At 35.9% G+C, this 13,959-nt stretch overlaps 1 protein-coding gene and 1 non-coding gene across 2 annotated transcripts; both read right to left on the reverse strand.

Moving 5' to 3' along the window:
* Positions 1–3,002: 3,002 nt before the first annotated feature.
* On the reverse strand, positions 3,003–3,611 carry LOC122010870 (U-box domain-containing protein 4-like). Its single transcript, XM_042567339.1, has one exon. It carries the CDS (start codon positions 3,609–3,611, stop codon positions 3,003–3,005), a length of 609 nt encoding a protein of 202 aa, XP_042423273.1.
* Positions 3,612–13,524: 9,913 nt separating this feature from the next.
* On the reverse strand, positions 13,525–13,630 carry LOC122013122. The gene has a single exon (XR_006120462.1). It is a non-coding gene; the product is annotated as a small nucleolar RNA R71 (small nucleolar RNA).
* Positions 13,631–13,959: the final 329 nt, after the last annotated feature.

Raw genomic sequence — 13,959 nt, forward strand, 5'->3', positions numbered from 1 at the left:
TTAAGTTTAAAACTTTCTTGAATCCTAAGTCATAGTCATGGCCGAAAGTTCATAACAAAAGAATACTCCTAAACAACATACAACATGAATACTTAGCAAATCTCATAACATATCATAAGAAGTCTATGAACATACTAAATTAGGTTTTGAGTTTCATGAACCCTAACACCTTATCATAGCCGAAACATCATATAACAAGGAGTAAAACTTCTAAGCAACACATGAACATAAATACTTAGCCAAATTGATAACATATCATAAGGAAGTCTATGAGCATGCTAGATTAGGTTTTTGAGCTTCATGAACCCTAAAATCTTATCATGGCCGAACCTTCATAAGCCAAGAATATAAACTTCTAAACAACATGTATCATGAACACCTAGCTAATTCCATCATATATCATAAAGAAGTCTATGAGCATACTAAATTAGGTTTGGAGCTTCATGAACCCTAAAGATTAATCATGGCCGAAACTTTATCATGTAGGAAATGAATTTCTAAGCAACATATAAGTATAAGTTTCTATCCCATTTTATAACATATCATCAAGAAGCCTATGATCATATTAACTTAGGTTTTGTGCTTCATGAACCCTAAAAGTTATTATAGCCGAAACCTCATGCAACAAGAAGTAGACTTCTAAGAAATCTTTTAACATGAATACCTAGCAAATTTGATAACATATCACAAGGAAGCCTATGAACATGCTAAATTAGATTTGGAGCTTTATGAAACCCTAAATCACTATCATGGCCGAAACTTCACAACTAAGAAATAAAATTATGAGCAACATGTAAACATAAATCTCTTAGTTAATTTCATTACATATCACATGGAGGTCTATGAGCATACTAATTTAGGTTTTGAGTTTCATGAACCCTAATATTTCCATCATGGCCGGAACTTCCTCAAGCAAAAACATAACTTCTAAACAACATATGAACATGAATCTCTAGCAAATTTCATAACACTGTTGGAGTGTATACTGAAAGCCTAAGCTTTGTAAACATTCATTATGAATAAAGAATCACATTTGGTCAAATTGTCGACATTTAGTTGTAGTTGTTCAATTAATTTATACTGTAGATAACATAGTATGTGGTGCCACATGCATAAGATGATGTTATCAGTACCTTATAAATCATAAACAGTAGCTCACGACCAAAATGGAAAGGAACAAACCATTAGAAGGTCGTAGTGTAATTAGGTATCAGTTTATCTTGACTGTATAATTACACTAGTACACTTAGAGTGTAATGAGTAGGACTATTTGAGGTTGTTTCTTTTATACTGACTTTATAAAGAAACAAAGACCTCGGTTATTATGGAAGTGTGTGCTCTTAATCCTAATATAATAACAAGCACATATATTTGATATTTATTTCTTTAATTTATCAATGGGTGAGATTTAGTTCGATGAATCAATAAACACTACAACAAAAACCCTCATAGACATCGGTGGAACAACAACAGTTTTAAGCAAAAACCGATGTCTTTGAGTATTTTACGCCGGTTTTTCTAAAAACCGGTGTCTATGAGCGCAGATTTTCGTTAATAGACACCGATTTTTCGTTAATAGACACCGATTTTAACAGCAGTTTTTTAAAACCCGATGTCTATGCACTAAAATAAAATAATATAATTTTTCCACCAATACTTAGCCAAAATTTACAACACTTCACTCTTCCCTCCAAACCTAAACCTATATTGCGTCGTCCACCGTATACCGTCGCGACGCCACCACCACTTTCCTCCTTGCCTCATCTCCCTCTTCCCCTTCCTAGATCTACGAAAGATGGCATCTTTTTCGTGGACGAACGAGGATATGCTACGGTGCTACGGTAGCAAGCGTTTCGCCAAGGAGTTCGCCTCCACCTTTCCGTTTTCTGACCTCCACCACGCAATCCAGTCTGCCCATGGGACCTGGTTCAATAAGGTCACACTTTTGACCTCTTCTTCTACCTCTTTCTCTTTTTCAGTGTTTCTTTTTTATTCTTCCTTCCAACCTCACCACCTTTCTTCTTCCATAATTCTATCTTTATATTTGCTTTTGTTTTCTTTAATCTGAATCTCTTATTTCTGCCCCGTTGTTGTTTTGGTGCTCGATCATCTGGTAAATCTCATTTCTTTTTTCCTTTAATCCATTTATCAAAGGTATACTTTCCGATCTGAAATTTGTCTTCCATCGTATTGTTGTTTTGTTTTAGATCCTTAGGTTTTATCTCTTTTTTTTTTCTCGATTTTAACTTATGCGGCTGCTTTGATTTGATTTGGTGAAGAAAAAGTGGAGTTTTCTACTGAGATTTGATGGGTTCTCTATCTATGATGGAGCGAGAGCTGATTTCGTCTCGAGTTTGATGGTATTTATTTAGCGTTTAGTCTGGCGATTGTTGAGTTGCTTTTCTTTTTGTATCTGGAAGATGAGATCGATTATTTCTCATCTAGTGGCGATGCTACTTATTTTGAGACATTTAATGATGTCTTTAACCGTGTGTTTGGTGTCTGCTGTGTAGAACACTTAAGGAAATGGTGAAGGCTGTTGCTGTCTTGGGTAACAATGAGGGTGTTAAGGGCACAATTTACTTCATCCAGGAAGGAGATGGTGAGAAATCTCTTGAAATACTACTTGTGGAATGCTAAATTCTTTTCAGATCTAGGGTTTCAACTTCAACCATTTTGATTTTTCTGTGAATTTGTGATCCGATCTAATTTTGGGATGTAAATCTCTGTGATAGGTCCAACCACCGTCACCGGATCCATCACTGGCCTCAAGCCTGGGCTTCATGCAATATGCCAGCCTGGGCTTCATGATTAGTTTTGGTGTATCCTTGGAGAAAATAATGCAGCACAACGAGTATTTGGAGATGCCACTGGATTTTCATTATTATTGACCACACTACATAACTTTCGGAGTAGTGAGCTTCCAGATGTTCTACAATAGTTTTTTTTTTGTGTGTTATGCACAATTTGTGAATTAATCTTACTTTTGGTTGGACAATTACCTAGGATGCACTGCTCTCTTGCTTGAGACAATCAACCCATTTCTTTCCCCTTGGGCTTCCCTGCATCAGCAAATCAGCTAGTGCTGCAACAGCACCATGCTCATCCACAATCATCTTCTTGAAGTCATGGACAGCAGAGAGGCTGAACAATGTAGCAGCTGCATTCTCCCTTGCCTCAGTAGTTAACCCATATCTCAGAACATATACTATTAATTCCAAACAACCATTCTCCTCCATAATCTTTCTCTTGTTTTCATCATGAATAGATATGTTCAATATTGCAGTCAGGGCATTCTCTTGAGCAACTGGATTTGTAGACCGGAAAAGCTGGTAGAGAGCTGGGATTGTTCCACCCTCTGCAATGAAAGACCTATTCTCCTTCCCAGTTTTTGCCATTAATCGGAGTCCACGGGCTGCAACAGCCTTCACTTCCTGCGAACCAGCTGATAATTGTTCTACTAGCATTAACACTGTGATTCGGTTAGCTTTGATTGCTGTGATTCGGTTAGCTGCTAATGATGTTGGGAGTCTGAACAAGGCCTCGATGTTTGAAGTCTTGATTGAGTTGCTTCTTTTTTGGAAGACAAATGGTTTATTGCCATTCTTCATTGTTTTAGTAGGTCTTGTGGATGCAGGTTGATAGAGTATAAATATGAACTATTGTGACATCTTTGACTTGAGGAATCATATAATAGTTTTTGGTAGGATGTTGTGTGGTATTGTTCTCTGCCACAAGTTATGCGCTAAAAAAGCATGGTTAATTTGTTGTTAACTATGGATATTGTAGATTTTTGAAGTACATGATGATTTGTTATTGACTTGCATACAAAAGAAGAGAAGTTTATTTACTATGTGTAGTTCTTGTTTGTGTGAACTCTTAATCATTTTCTATTTATTTCAGGTTCTTCATAACATTACTGTTGCAGAATACTTTCACTGGAATATGCTACGTGATTCAATAACTCCTATTTTTCCACTGGACTGTTAATCTATTTTTGATTTTGTGGATAACTTTGCTGCAAACTATGCTCTGAAGAGAGTTTATTATGTCAACTATGCATTGGGGATATCTGGACGCAGGAAACCTTGCTGGCATCTATTATGAGCAAAGTCAACTTGACATGGCAATTCTGCATTACAAGCAAGCTATCAACTGTGATTCTACCTTTATTGAAGCTTACAATAATCTGGTAAGTTGATAATGGTCTAATATGTCAAAATGTGGTATCCTTCTTGATGGTGAGCCAGGTTAGTTAATGATCGACTTTCTTGCACATTAAAAGGGGAATGCTGTCAAAGACGCTGGACATGCTCTCAAAGACACTGGACATTATAGGGTGACTTTTTAATTTGGAAATTTTTATTGTCTTAAGTTTTTTTTCCTTGTTGAATAACTTCATTTTAATAATTTTTCCCAAGTCATGCTTTGCTTTACAACCTAACCATCCACAAGCATTGTCAAGCCTTGGCAGCATATACATGGATTGGTAAGCTTTAGAAATGTTTGATGGCAACTGTGCGGATAGTTTATTTTTGTTCCTTAATGAAACTTCTCTTCATGCAGCAACATGATGAGTGTTCCTGCATCATTCTATAAGGCAACTTTAGCAATTACAAGAGGGATATCTGCGCCCTTCAACAACTTGACTATTATATACAAGCAATAGGTAGAGTACTATATCTGTCTTTTTCATTGCAATCATGCACTAACAACATGTTCATTGCCATCACGCCCTCGCAATCATGCTTGGTTTTTTGTCAAACAGTTGGCTACAGCACGTTTATGTTTTAACAGGATACAGTTAGAATGCCATCTAGACTGCTATGAGATTGAAGTGAGAAGGATCATTAGTGATGGATGGTCGTTGACCATTTAGTGCAACTACCTCTCATTTTAGTGGGGAAGCATCTGCATTGGCTTTGACAAATACAGTTTAAAATATTTTATTGGATCAAACTTTTCTTAGGGATATGAATTCCAGTTTACTATGTGGAATTTTTGTAAAAATCACTTCTCGCTTTTATTTCTTCTTTATTCAATCATGAGATTTTTGTCTGTTTATATTGGCAAGATACTTCGGCTAATTTTGTTAATTTGGTAGATACTAGGCAGCACCTACACAGCTACACTGCTAGTTCAACCTTTGCTTCCTGTGTGGATATTCAATCATGAGAATTGCTGCTTTCTGCTAGTTCTTCGCAGACTGCTGCTGATGGTCTTGTCAATAGAGGGAACACATTTAAGGAGATTGGTAGAGTTACTGAAGCAATTCAGGATTATATACGTGTTGTGAATATCAGACCAACTATGCCTGAAGCCCATGCAAATTTGGCTTCAGCTTACAAAGATAGGTAATTTCTTCTTTGAATTTGTGCCGGTGTTGGACTATATCAGTATCTTACATCTATGATTCTTCTTTCTATTTATTTGTGGTTGAGATAATTGATGAATGTTTCTCTTTTTAAGCATTCCAATTACTCATCTTGTTACCTGGTGCTCTTACTGCTTTTTCAACTATGATTTTTTGTCTTGATTTACTAATATATTATTTATGTGTTTTTACAGTTTACAAATCTCAAGTACTCCAGAGTTGAAATTGATGAAGTGCGGTTCGAGTGGGCTGAATGTATGCTAGATTACATTTGAAGTGCGGTTCTACCTTGATGTGTTAAAAGAATGTTCTACCTTGATTTTGCTATCTATTAGCTAGCTTTTGATGTAAAAAGAATGTTTGGGTATTTTATGGATACTGTTGTAAGAAGATTATTTATATAATTTGTGAATATTTATGTATTTTATGGATATTGTTGAATGAAGAATATTTGTATAATTTGTGAATATTTGTGTATTTTTTTTTATTATTGTCGGTTTTTCATTGTTTCGGAAATCAAATTTGTGCTGTTAAAAAATATACATATTACATCGGTTTTCCACCGCTGCAAAACCGGTGTTATTAACTAATATTACATCGGTCATTTACCGCTGCCAAAACTGGTGTTATTAACATATAATATTACATTGGTTTTACACCGTTGATGAAACGGTGTCGTTAAGTGATACTACACCGGTTAATAACCGATTCGAAGACCGGTGTCATTAAGTGATACTACACCGGTTTTAACCCGATGTCTAAAATGGCAGACTTTTAACATCGGCTTCATAGACATCGGTCGAAAATGAAATAGACACCGGTGGAAAACCAATGTCTATGAGGGTTTTTGTTGTAGTGAAGCCCAATAAGTTGGGAAATGATATCACTTATAGTGTGTGTTGTTGATTATAGAAGGAAACTGTGTCCTAGAGATACTAGGTTGATAATGTCCTCAAGAGGAGCTCATAAGGATTGTCATGTTAAACCCTGCAGGTGGACTTAGTCCGACATGATGATAAGGTTGAGTGATACTACTCTTGGACTAAGATATTAATTAAATGAGTTGTCAGTAACTCACTTAATTAGTGGACATTTGATATCTTAAACACAGGGAGACTAACACACTCATAATAAGAAGGAGCCCAAAAATGTAATTTGGGATTGGTGCGGTAGTTCAATAATAGTTCTCTAGTGGAATGAATTATTATTGATAAAATTAAGTTGTGTGTTCGGGGCGAACACGGGATGTTTAATTTTATCTGGAGACCAAAACCAATTCCTCGTCTCGATCCCTATCGTAGCCTCTTATTTATAGAGTACTATACCCACCTATACCCTCTTTCTATACCCACCTAATAGGGGCCGACCAAGCTAGCTTGGGAACCAAGCTAGGGCCGGCCTAAGCATAAATTGGGGTGGCCGGCCCTAACTTGAACCCAAGCTAGAGGGATCAGCCATATTAAATTAAAAAGGATTTTAATTTTAATTTTTATTATGTGGAAGATATAATTTATTAAAGAGAATTAAAATTAAAATATCTCTCTTGTAAAAGATCTACAAAAGATTAAAGAAAGAGATTAGATCTCTTTCCTTATTTGTAGATTGGTGAGATATTTTATTTTCTCTTTAAAAATTATTCACATGTTGTTAAATTAAAATTATAGAAATTTCTTTTTATCAACCATGAAGAGATTTTTGAAGAGAAATTTTATTTTTAAAATTTCCAGAAACAAATTAGGAAGTTTTAATTTGTTGATTAAAACTTGTCTAATTTATTTCTCTTGATGTGGCCGGCCAATATTGTTTTAATTGGAAATTTTATTTTATTTTTCACAATTAAATCATGTCAAGGAAATTAAGGAAATTTTATTGTAATTAAATTTCCTAATTTGCCTAGGCCAAGGAATATAAAAGAAGGGGTGGGGGTGCCTTCATGAGGGATAACCTCTATTATTTCTCTCCCTCTTTTGTTCCTTGGTGTGGCCGGCCATCATCATCCTCTCCCTCTCTTCCTCTTGTGGTGGCCGAAACATCCCTATTGCTTGGAGTTTTTGTGGAGGTTGGATACTACTTGGAGAAGAAGAAGAAGAAGGAGAGAAAGCTAGCATCTCTTGGAGCTTGGTTGGTGTTTTGATTTTCTTCCTTGGTGAAGCTTCCTTGTTGTGGCCGAACCTAGCTAGGAGGAGAAGAAGGTGGTTGGTGGTTTCTCATCTCGGAAGATCGTTGCCCACACAACGTCCGAGGTTAGAAGAGGAATATGGTAGAAGATCAAGAGGTCTTTCTAGAAGGTATAACTAGTAGTTTTTCCTTTTCCGCATCATACTAGTTATTTATGGAAATAATACCAAATACAAGAGGCTTACGTTCTAGTATTTCGAATATGCTTTTCGAAGTTGTGTTCTTTTGTTTTATTTTTCCTTGTGATTTGATTGTTCTTTTTGGTTAACCTAAAGTTATTTTAGGAAATTAAATATTAGATTTCTATAAAAAGTTTTGTCTAGTCGGTGGTGGTTGCTCCCATATCCAAGAAGGCCATGTGCCTCGCCACGTCAGTACTGGGAACCAATTATGGAAATTAATATTTAATGGAATTAATAACTTAAGGTGATTTGGGTCGAACGTGTTAAGTTCCGCAGGAGATCTAAGTCAAAACCTAAAAGAATAAATAGATTAAGTTTTGGATCAAACGTGTTAAGTTCCGCAGGTGATCCAAAATTTAATTTAAAAGAACACATGGTAGCTAGGAAAAGGTTTAGACCTTTGTACAAAATTTTTGTACAGTGGAACCTCTAGGCTTTCCGAGTAGCAACCAACAAACACATCATAAATAAATCTATGAGCATGTTAGATTAGGTTTTAAGCCTCATGAACTCTATACTTTTATCATGGCCGAACCTTTCTCAAGCAAGAACACAACTTCTAAACAACATATGAACATGAATCTCTAGCAAATTTCATGACACATCATAAATAAATCTATGAGCATGTTAGATTAGGTTTTAAGCCTCATGAACTCAAACTTTTCACCATGGCCAAACCATATAAAAGAAAAGAAGGTCAATAAACATCTTAATAAGAAGATCAACTTAACATCACACACATAATTTCTTTTCTACTAAATTCATATCATAACCTACTAAAGTACATAAGCATGGTTTCTTCTCTTCTTTTTATTTCTAATTCTAAGAGTTCAAATCTTTCGAGAATACCGTAAGCAACTTGTACCACAGGTGAGGGAATACTTACATCCTTATTTGCTTAAGGAAAAGGGATCTTTCTTGTGGAACCTTCCTAGAGAGGGGTCTTCTTTGTTTTTGGATTTCGGCAAGGAGAGGTGGGGGAAGGTCTTGGTCACGGTGAGGAGGAGGAGGGAGGAGGAAGAGGAGCAAATGAGTTTTCCTCTTTAATTTTCCCTTTTATTTATCATGAGAGGAGGAAGGGAAAATGTACTTTTCCTTCTCCTTTCTTTTACTTCTCCTTAATGAGAAGAGGAAGCAAGAATCCTCTTTTCTTTTGAGAGGGGGAAGGCAACTCTAACTTCTCCTTCTCAATGAAAAATCTCTTTTCTTACCCTTAACTATATTGTCACTTCTTTCTTTAACAATAATTTCTCTTGGTCTATTGGTTAACACATGCATATATCTAGTAAGAGATCCAAGGTTCAAGCCTTGGTCATCTCTCTTTTTTGTTCTATTTTATTTTTATTATTTTTGCAATTTCCACATAAGGCCTATTTTTTATTCATAATAAAAATACCTAAAATCTTGCTAAGTACTCTATGGGTGTTACAGCATTCATGATTAGACCCCCTTGTTCTGGGATTAGGGAGTAGTCGTGGTATGGATTGATGTGAGACTCGAATTGTGTTTGTACTTGCTGGATGAACCTTCATGCTTTATTTTAATTGTTAATTGTTACTTTTGATTGTGAAGAACTTGTCAACCTCGTAGAGGATCATCACTAGATCGTACACCCGAGGGGCCCTAGTGATAGGGGTAATCCGTCCACGGACATCTAGGATAGCTCCTCGAGAGGAAGGGAAATTCTCCCCAAGGGAGCGAGAGACCAGGCTTAGCTCCACTCACCATCCTCAATTTACTAGTTAGAGTTATGACCTCAAGATTTACCGAGGTGCCCTAGTGATAGGGGTAAACCGTGACAGGAGTTCTTAGGGCATTACCCAAATCTGGCTCTTGAGAATACCCACTTAGCTTCCGGCAATAGCAGGAATAAGGACAATGAGAATAAGACAAACCAAGACACATCAATACTACCATGACGAAACAGACCCCCTAGAACTCCTCATCACCAAGTCATATTTCAGCCTTGCGACTCTCTCCCTCGACCTTTCTTTTCCCTTAGCCTGATCAAGTCCGTTGGTGGTCTAGCTAACCATAAGTGAGTGATTGCTAGTGCTTATAGCCAGTCCTTATGGGATCGATATTTTTATTACTGACAATGAATCCGTGCACTTGTGGAAGCGTAACACTAATCCCTCTCCCACTTAGTTTTTTTTTTAAGGTGAGGAATTTTAACTATGCAAGCACACATCACGTGCACACACACATCACAGTAAATAAAAATATAAATATGGAAATTAATTTTTCAACTATTATGGCTTCTTCCATCACTGTCTTCCATGTGCTGCCAGCCCTAGGGTTCATGTCGTCGGGTCCATCGAGCTTCCTTTTCTATTGCGTCTCTGGTCCTCCTATAGCACCACGCCTCGCAAGGATACGATCCGCGACAAAAATAGAATTTTACATATATCAATCCTATATTCCACAAGGGAATGTACATAGAGTCTAGATCAAACAAAAAAGTAAAATCCTAGGGCTAATACAGCTCCTGCTGTATTTAATAAATACAGTCATGCACACACATAAAATGCCCTTGACATGTCCAAGGGTCCAGTCACACACAATCTCATTAAGCCATAATAGTTGGAGCCTGCAACCACAGAGTTAGCATATCCTACTATTATCCTACCTAAAATATGTATGACATGTGCATAATTAAACTGAAAACCAAACACACAGAGGAAAATCCTAGCTATGATACCAATTTTTGGTTGCTACTCGGAATATCGTACCGGTACCCCTGCACAAAAATTTTGTACAAGTCCTGAACCTTTCCTAACAACCTATTGTGTTCTTTAGAAATTAAATTTGGAATCGCAAACAGAACTTAACATTATTGATTCCAAATTCAATTTATTTATTTTTAGAAGTTTAGACTTGGATCGCAAACGATACTTAACATTATTGATCCAAATCCACCCATGTTACAAATTTGATTAAATATTTATTTCAGAGATTGATTTCTAGGTTAAACATGGTGAGGCACTATGCCTTCTTGGGTATGGGATCATCCACCACTTCCTAGACAAAGTCTTTCAATGAAATTCAATATTCAATCTCCTTATAGTAACCCTAGGTTTAACCAAAAAGAACAATCGAATCACAAGATCGAAAAACAAAAGAAACACAAATTGAATCACAAATACGAAAACCTAGAATCACTAGCCTATTGTGTTTGGTATTTCAAGAACTAAACAAAGGATGAACTAGTTATGATGCGCAAACTAATAACTAGTTATACCTTTTGTAGCTTATAGACCTCATGATCTTCTATCATATTCCTCTTCTTATCTCGGACATCGTGTGAGAGACGATCTATCGAGATGAGAATCCACCCAAGCCTCCTTCTTCTCCTTGCAAGTTTCGGCCACCAAGAATCTCCTAGAGATGAAGGTCTTCGGCCACCAACCAAGCTCCAAGGGATGCAAAGAAACAAAGCCTCCTTTCTCTACTTCTTCTCCAAGCAAAATCCGGCCACCAAGAGTCTCCTAGAGAGTTGATGTCGTAGGCCAAAGAAGAAGAAAAGGAGGAGAGGATGAGGGTCAGCCACACCAAGGAAGAGAAGAGGGGAAATAATAGATGTATTGTTGTAAGGTAAGGCACATCTACCCTCTCTTTTATATTCCTTGGTCTAGGAAAATAAGGAAAGTTTAATAAATAAAATTTCCTTATATAACTTGCCAATGTTTAAGAAGGAAAATTTAATTAAAATTTCCTTATTAAACCTCTAATGGCCGGCCACCTCATTGTCCTCCAAAAAAGGAAAGTTTTAAATAAAAATTAAAACTTCCTAATTTATTTTCGGAAATTTAAAAATAAAAATTTCTCTTTAAAAAATTCCCTTCATGGTTGGTTATAAAAGGAAACTTTTATAAATTAAAATCTCTCTATTAAAACATGTGAATGATTACAAAAAGGAAAGTTTTCTCCAAAATTAAAATCTTTCTTTTAACTACAAATAAGGAAAGATATCCAACCTTTCTCTTAATCCTTTGTAGAAACTATAAAAGGAAAGATTTAATTTTTAACATTTCTTTTAAATCATGGCTTCCATATAAGGAAAGATGTTAAAAAATAAAATTCCCTTTTATTTTATTGTGGCCAGCCACTAACTTAGGCTCCAAGTTAGGGCCGACCACCACTTGGTCCATCCAAGGATTAATCTTGGCCCGCCCTTGCTTGGGCTCCAAGCTTGGCTTGGCCGGCCACCTAGGATGGATAAGAAGGTGGGTATGGGTGGGTATAACACTTTATAATTAAGAGGTTACGATAGGGACTGAGAGGAGAAATTGATTTTGGTCTCCCGATGAACTTGAGCTTTCCGTGTTCGCCCCAAACACCTAACTCGAGTTCATCAATAATAACTTATACCACTAAAGAGTTATTATTGAACTACCGCACCAATCTCATATTACTATATGGGCTCCTTCTTATCATAAGTGTGTTAATCTCCCTGTGTTTAAGATATCGAACGTTCACTAATTAAATGAGTTACTAACAACTCACTTAATTAATATCTAGCTCCAAGAGTAGTACCACTTAACCTTATTATCATGTCGGACTAAGTCCATTTGCAGAGTTTAACATGACAATCTTTATGAGCTCCTCTTAGGGACATCATCAACCTAGATTCCTAGGACACAGTTTTCTTCTATAATCAACAACACACACTATAAATAATATCATTTCCCAACTTATCAGGCCTCTTGATTTATCGAGCTAAATCTCACCCATTGATAAGTTAAAGAAATAAATACTAGATATATGTGCTTGTTATTATATTAGGATTAAGAGCACACACTTCCATAATAACAAAGGTTTTGTTCTTTTATTCAGTCAGTATAAAAAGAACTTACCTTAGATTGTCCAGCTCAATACACTCTAAGTGTACTAGTATAATTTTATAGTCAAGATAAATTAATATCAAATTACACTACGACTATTCTAATGGTTTATTCCTATCCATCTTAGTCGTGAGCAACTGTTTATAATTTATAAAGAACTGATAACATGATCTTCTGTGTGTTACACCACACACCATGTTATCTACAATATAAATTAATTGAACAACTACACTTAACATAAATGTTGACATTTGACCAATGTGATTCTTTATTTCAAAATAGATGTTTACAAAAAGCTAGGCTTTTTGTATACACTCTAATAGTTTTTGGCGCCGTTGCCGGGGACTGTTCGCATTAACATTAGTAGATTAGCAATTTAGTCCATCTAGACTTGTAAATAGTTTTTATTTTTTCTATTTTTATAATTAAAAAAAACTCTGCATTTATTTCTTGTTATTAGTTTAAGGTTCAATTTTACTTTTTCTTTATTTTTTCATTCTCTTTCTTGCTCTTAATTCTTCATTTTTATTTTTCTCTTATAATTTTTTCTTGAATATCCATGAGCACTAACATGTCAAGCAGGGCCTTAATTAAGAGGTTTCTCTCACTCATTTCTGCAATATTTTTATCTCCTATTGTGCAACCTCATATTGAAGCAGAAAGTTTACAACTAGACCTAGAGTTAATTTTCATGATATAAGGTCACAAATTTGGAGGAGAAGCATCAGAAAGTCCTTATCTGCACCTTGAGACATTTCTAGAGCTTTGTGATATGGTGAATTGTGAAGGAGTATCAGCAGATGTAGTTCGGTTGATGGCATTTCCTTTTAGTATCAAGGATAAAGCAAGAACTTGGTTATATTCTCTCCATCCTCAAAGTATCACAAGTTGGGAACAATTGGAACAGCAATTTCTGAATCATTTCCACCTCCAAGCAGAACAATTTATATGAGGAATTGCATCACAAATTTTGCTCAGGCGTATGGAGAATCATTATTTGAAGTATGGGACAGATTCAAGAGTCTACAAAGATAGTGTCCTCATCATGGTTTGGAAAACTGGATGATTTTACACATTCTATAGGGGAATTTCTTTTTCAGATAAGTGTTTGTTAGATTCATCAGCTGGAGGTTCTTTTATGGACAAGAGCATAGAAGAAGCTTATACATTAATTGATCAAGTGACATTGAACCTCCATGGATGGTCGAGCAAAAGTTGGATGGAATATCCCTCAAAAATTCAAGAAGTACAAGCCATATATACAAGAGAGCCTGTCAAACAAAATGCAGTTCAACCACCCAAGAATGTCGAAATTCAAAAGTCACAGAATGAGGAGTTCAAACATTTGGGGGCAAGGATTGAGAGCATAGTTTCAAAATGG

Source organism: Zingiber officinale, chromosome 8A (genome assembly GCF_018446385.1).
Source record: "Zingiber officinale cultivar Zhangliang chromosome 8A, Zo_v1.1, whole genome shotgun sequence".
In the NCBI taxonomy this organism is placed as follows: domain Eukaryota; kingdom Viridiplantae; phylum Streptophyta; class Magnoliopsida; order Zingiberales; family Zingiberaceae; genus Zingiber; species Zingiber officinale.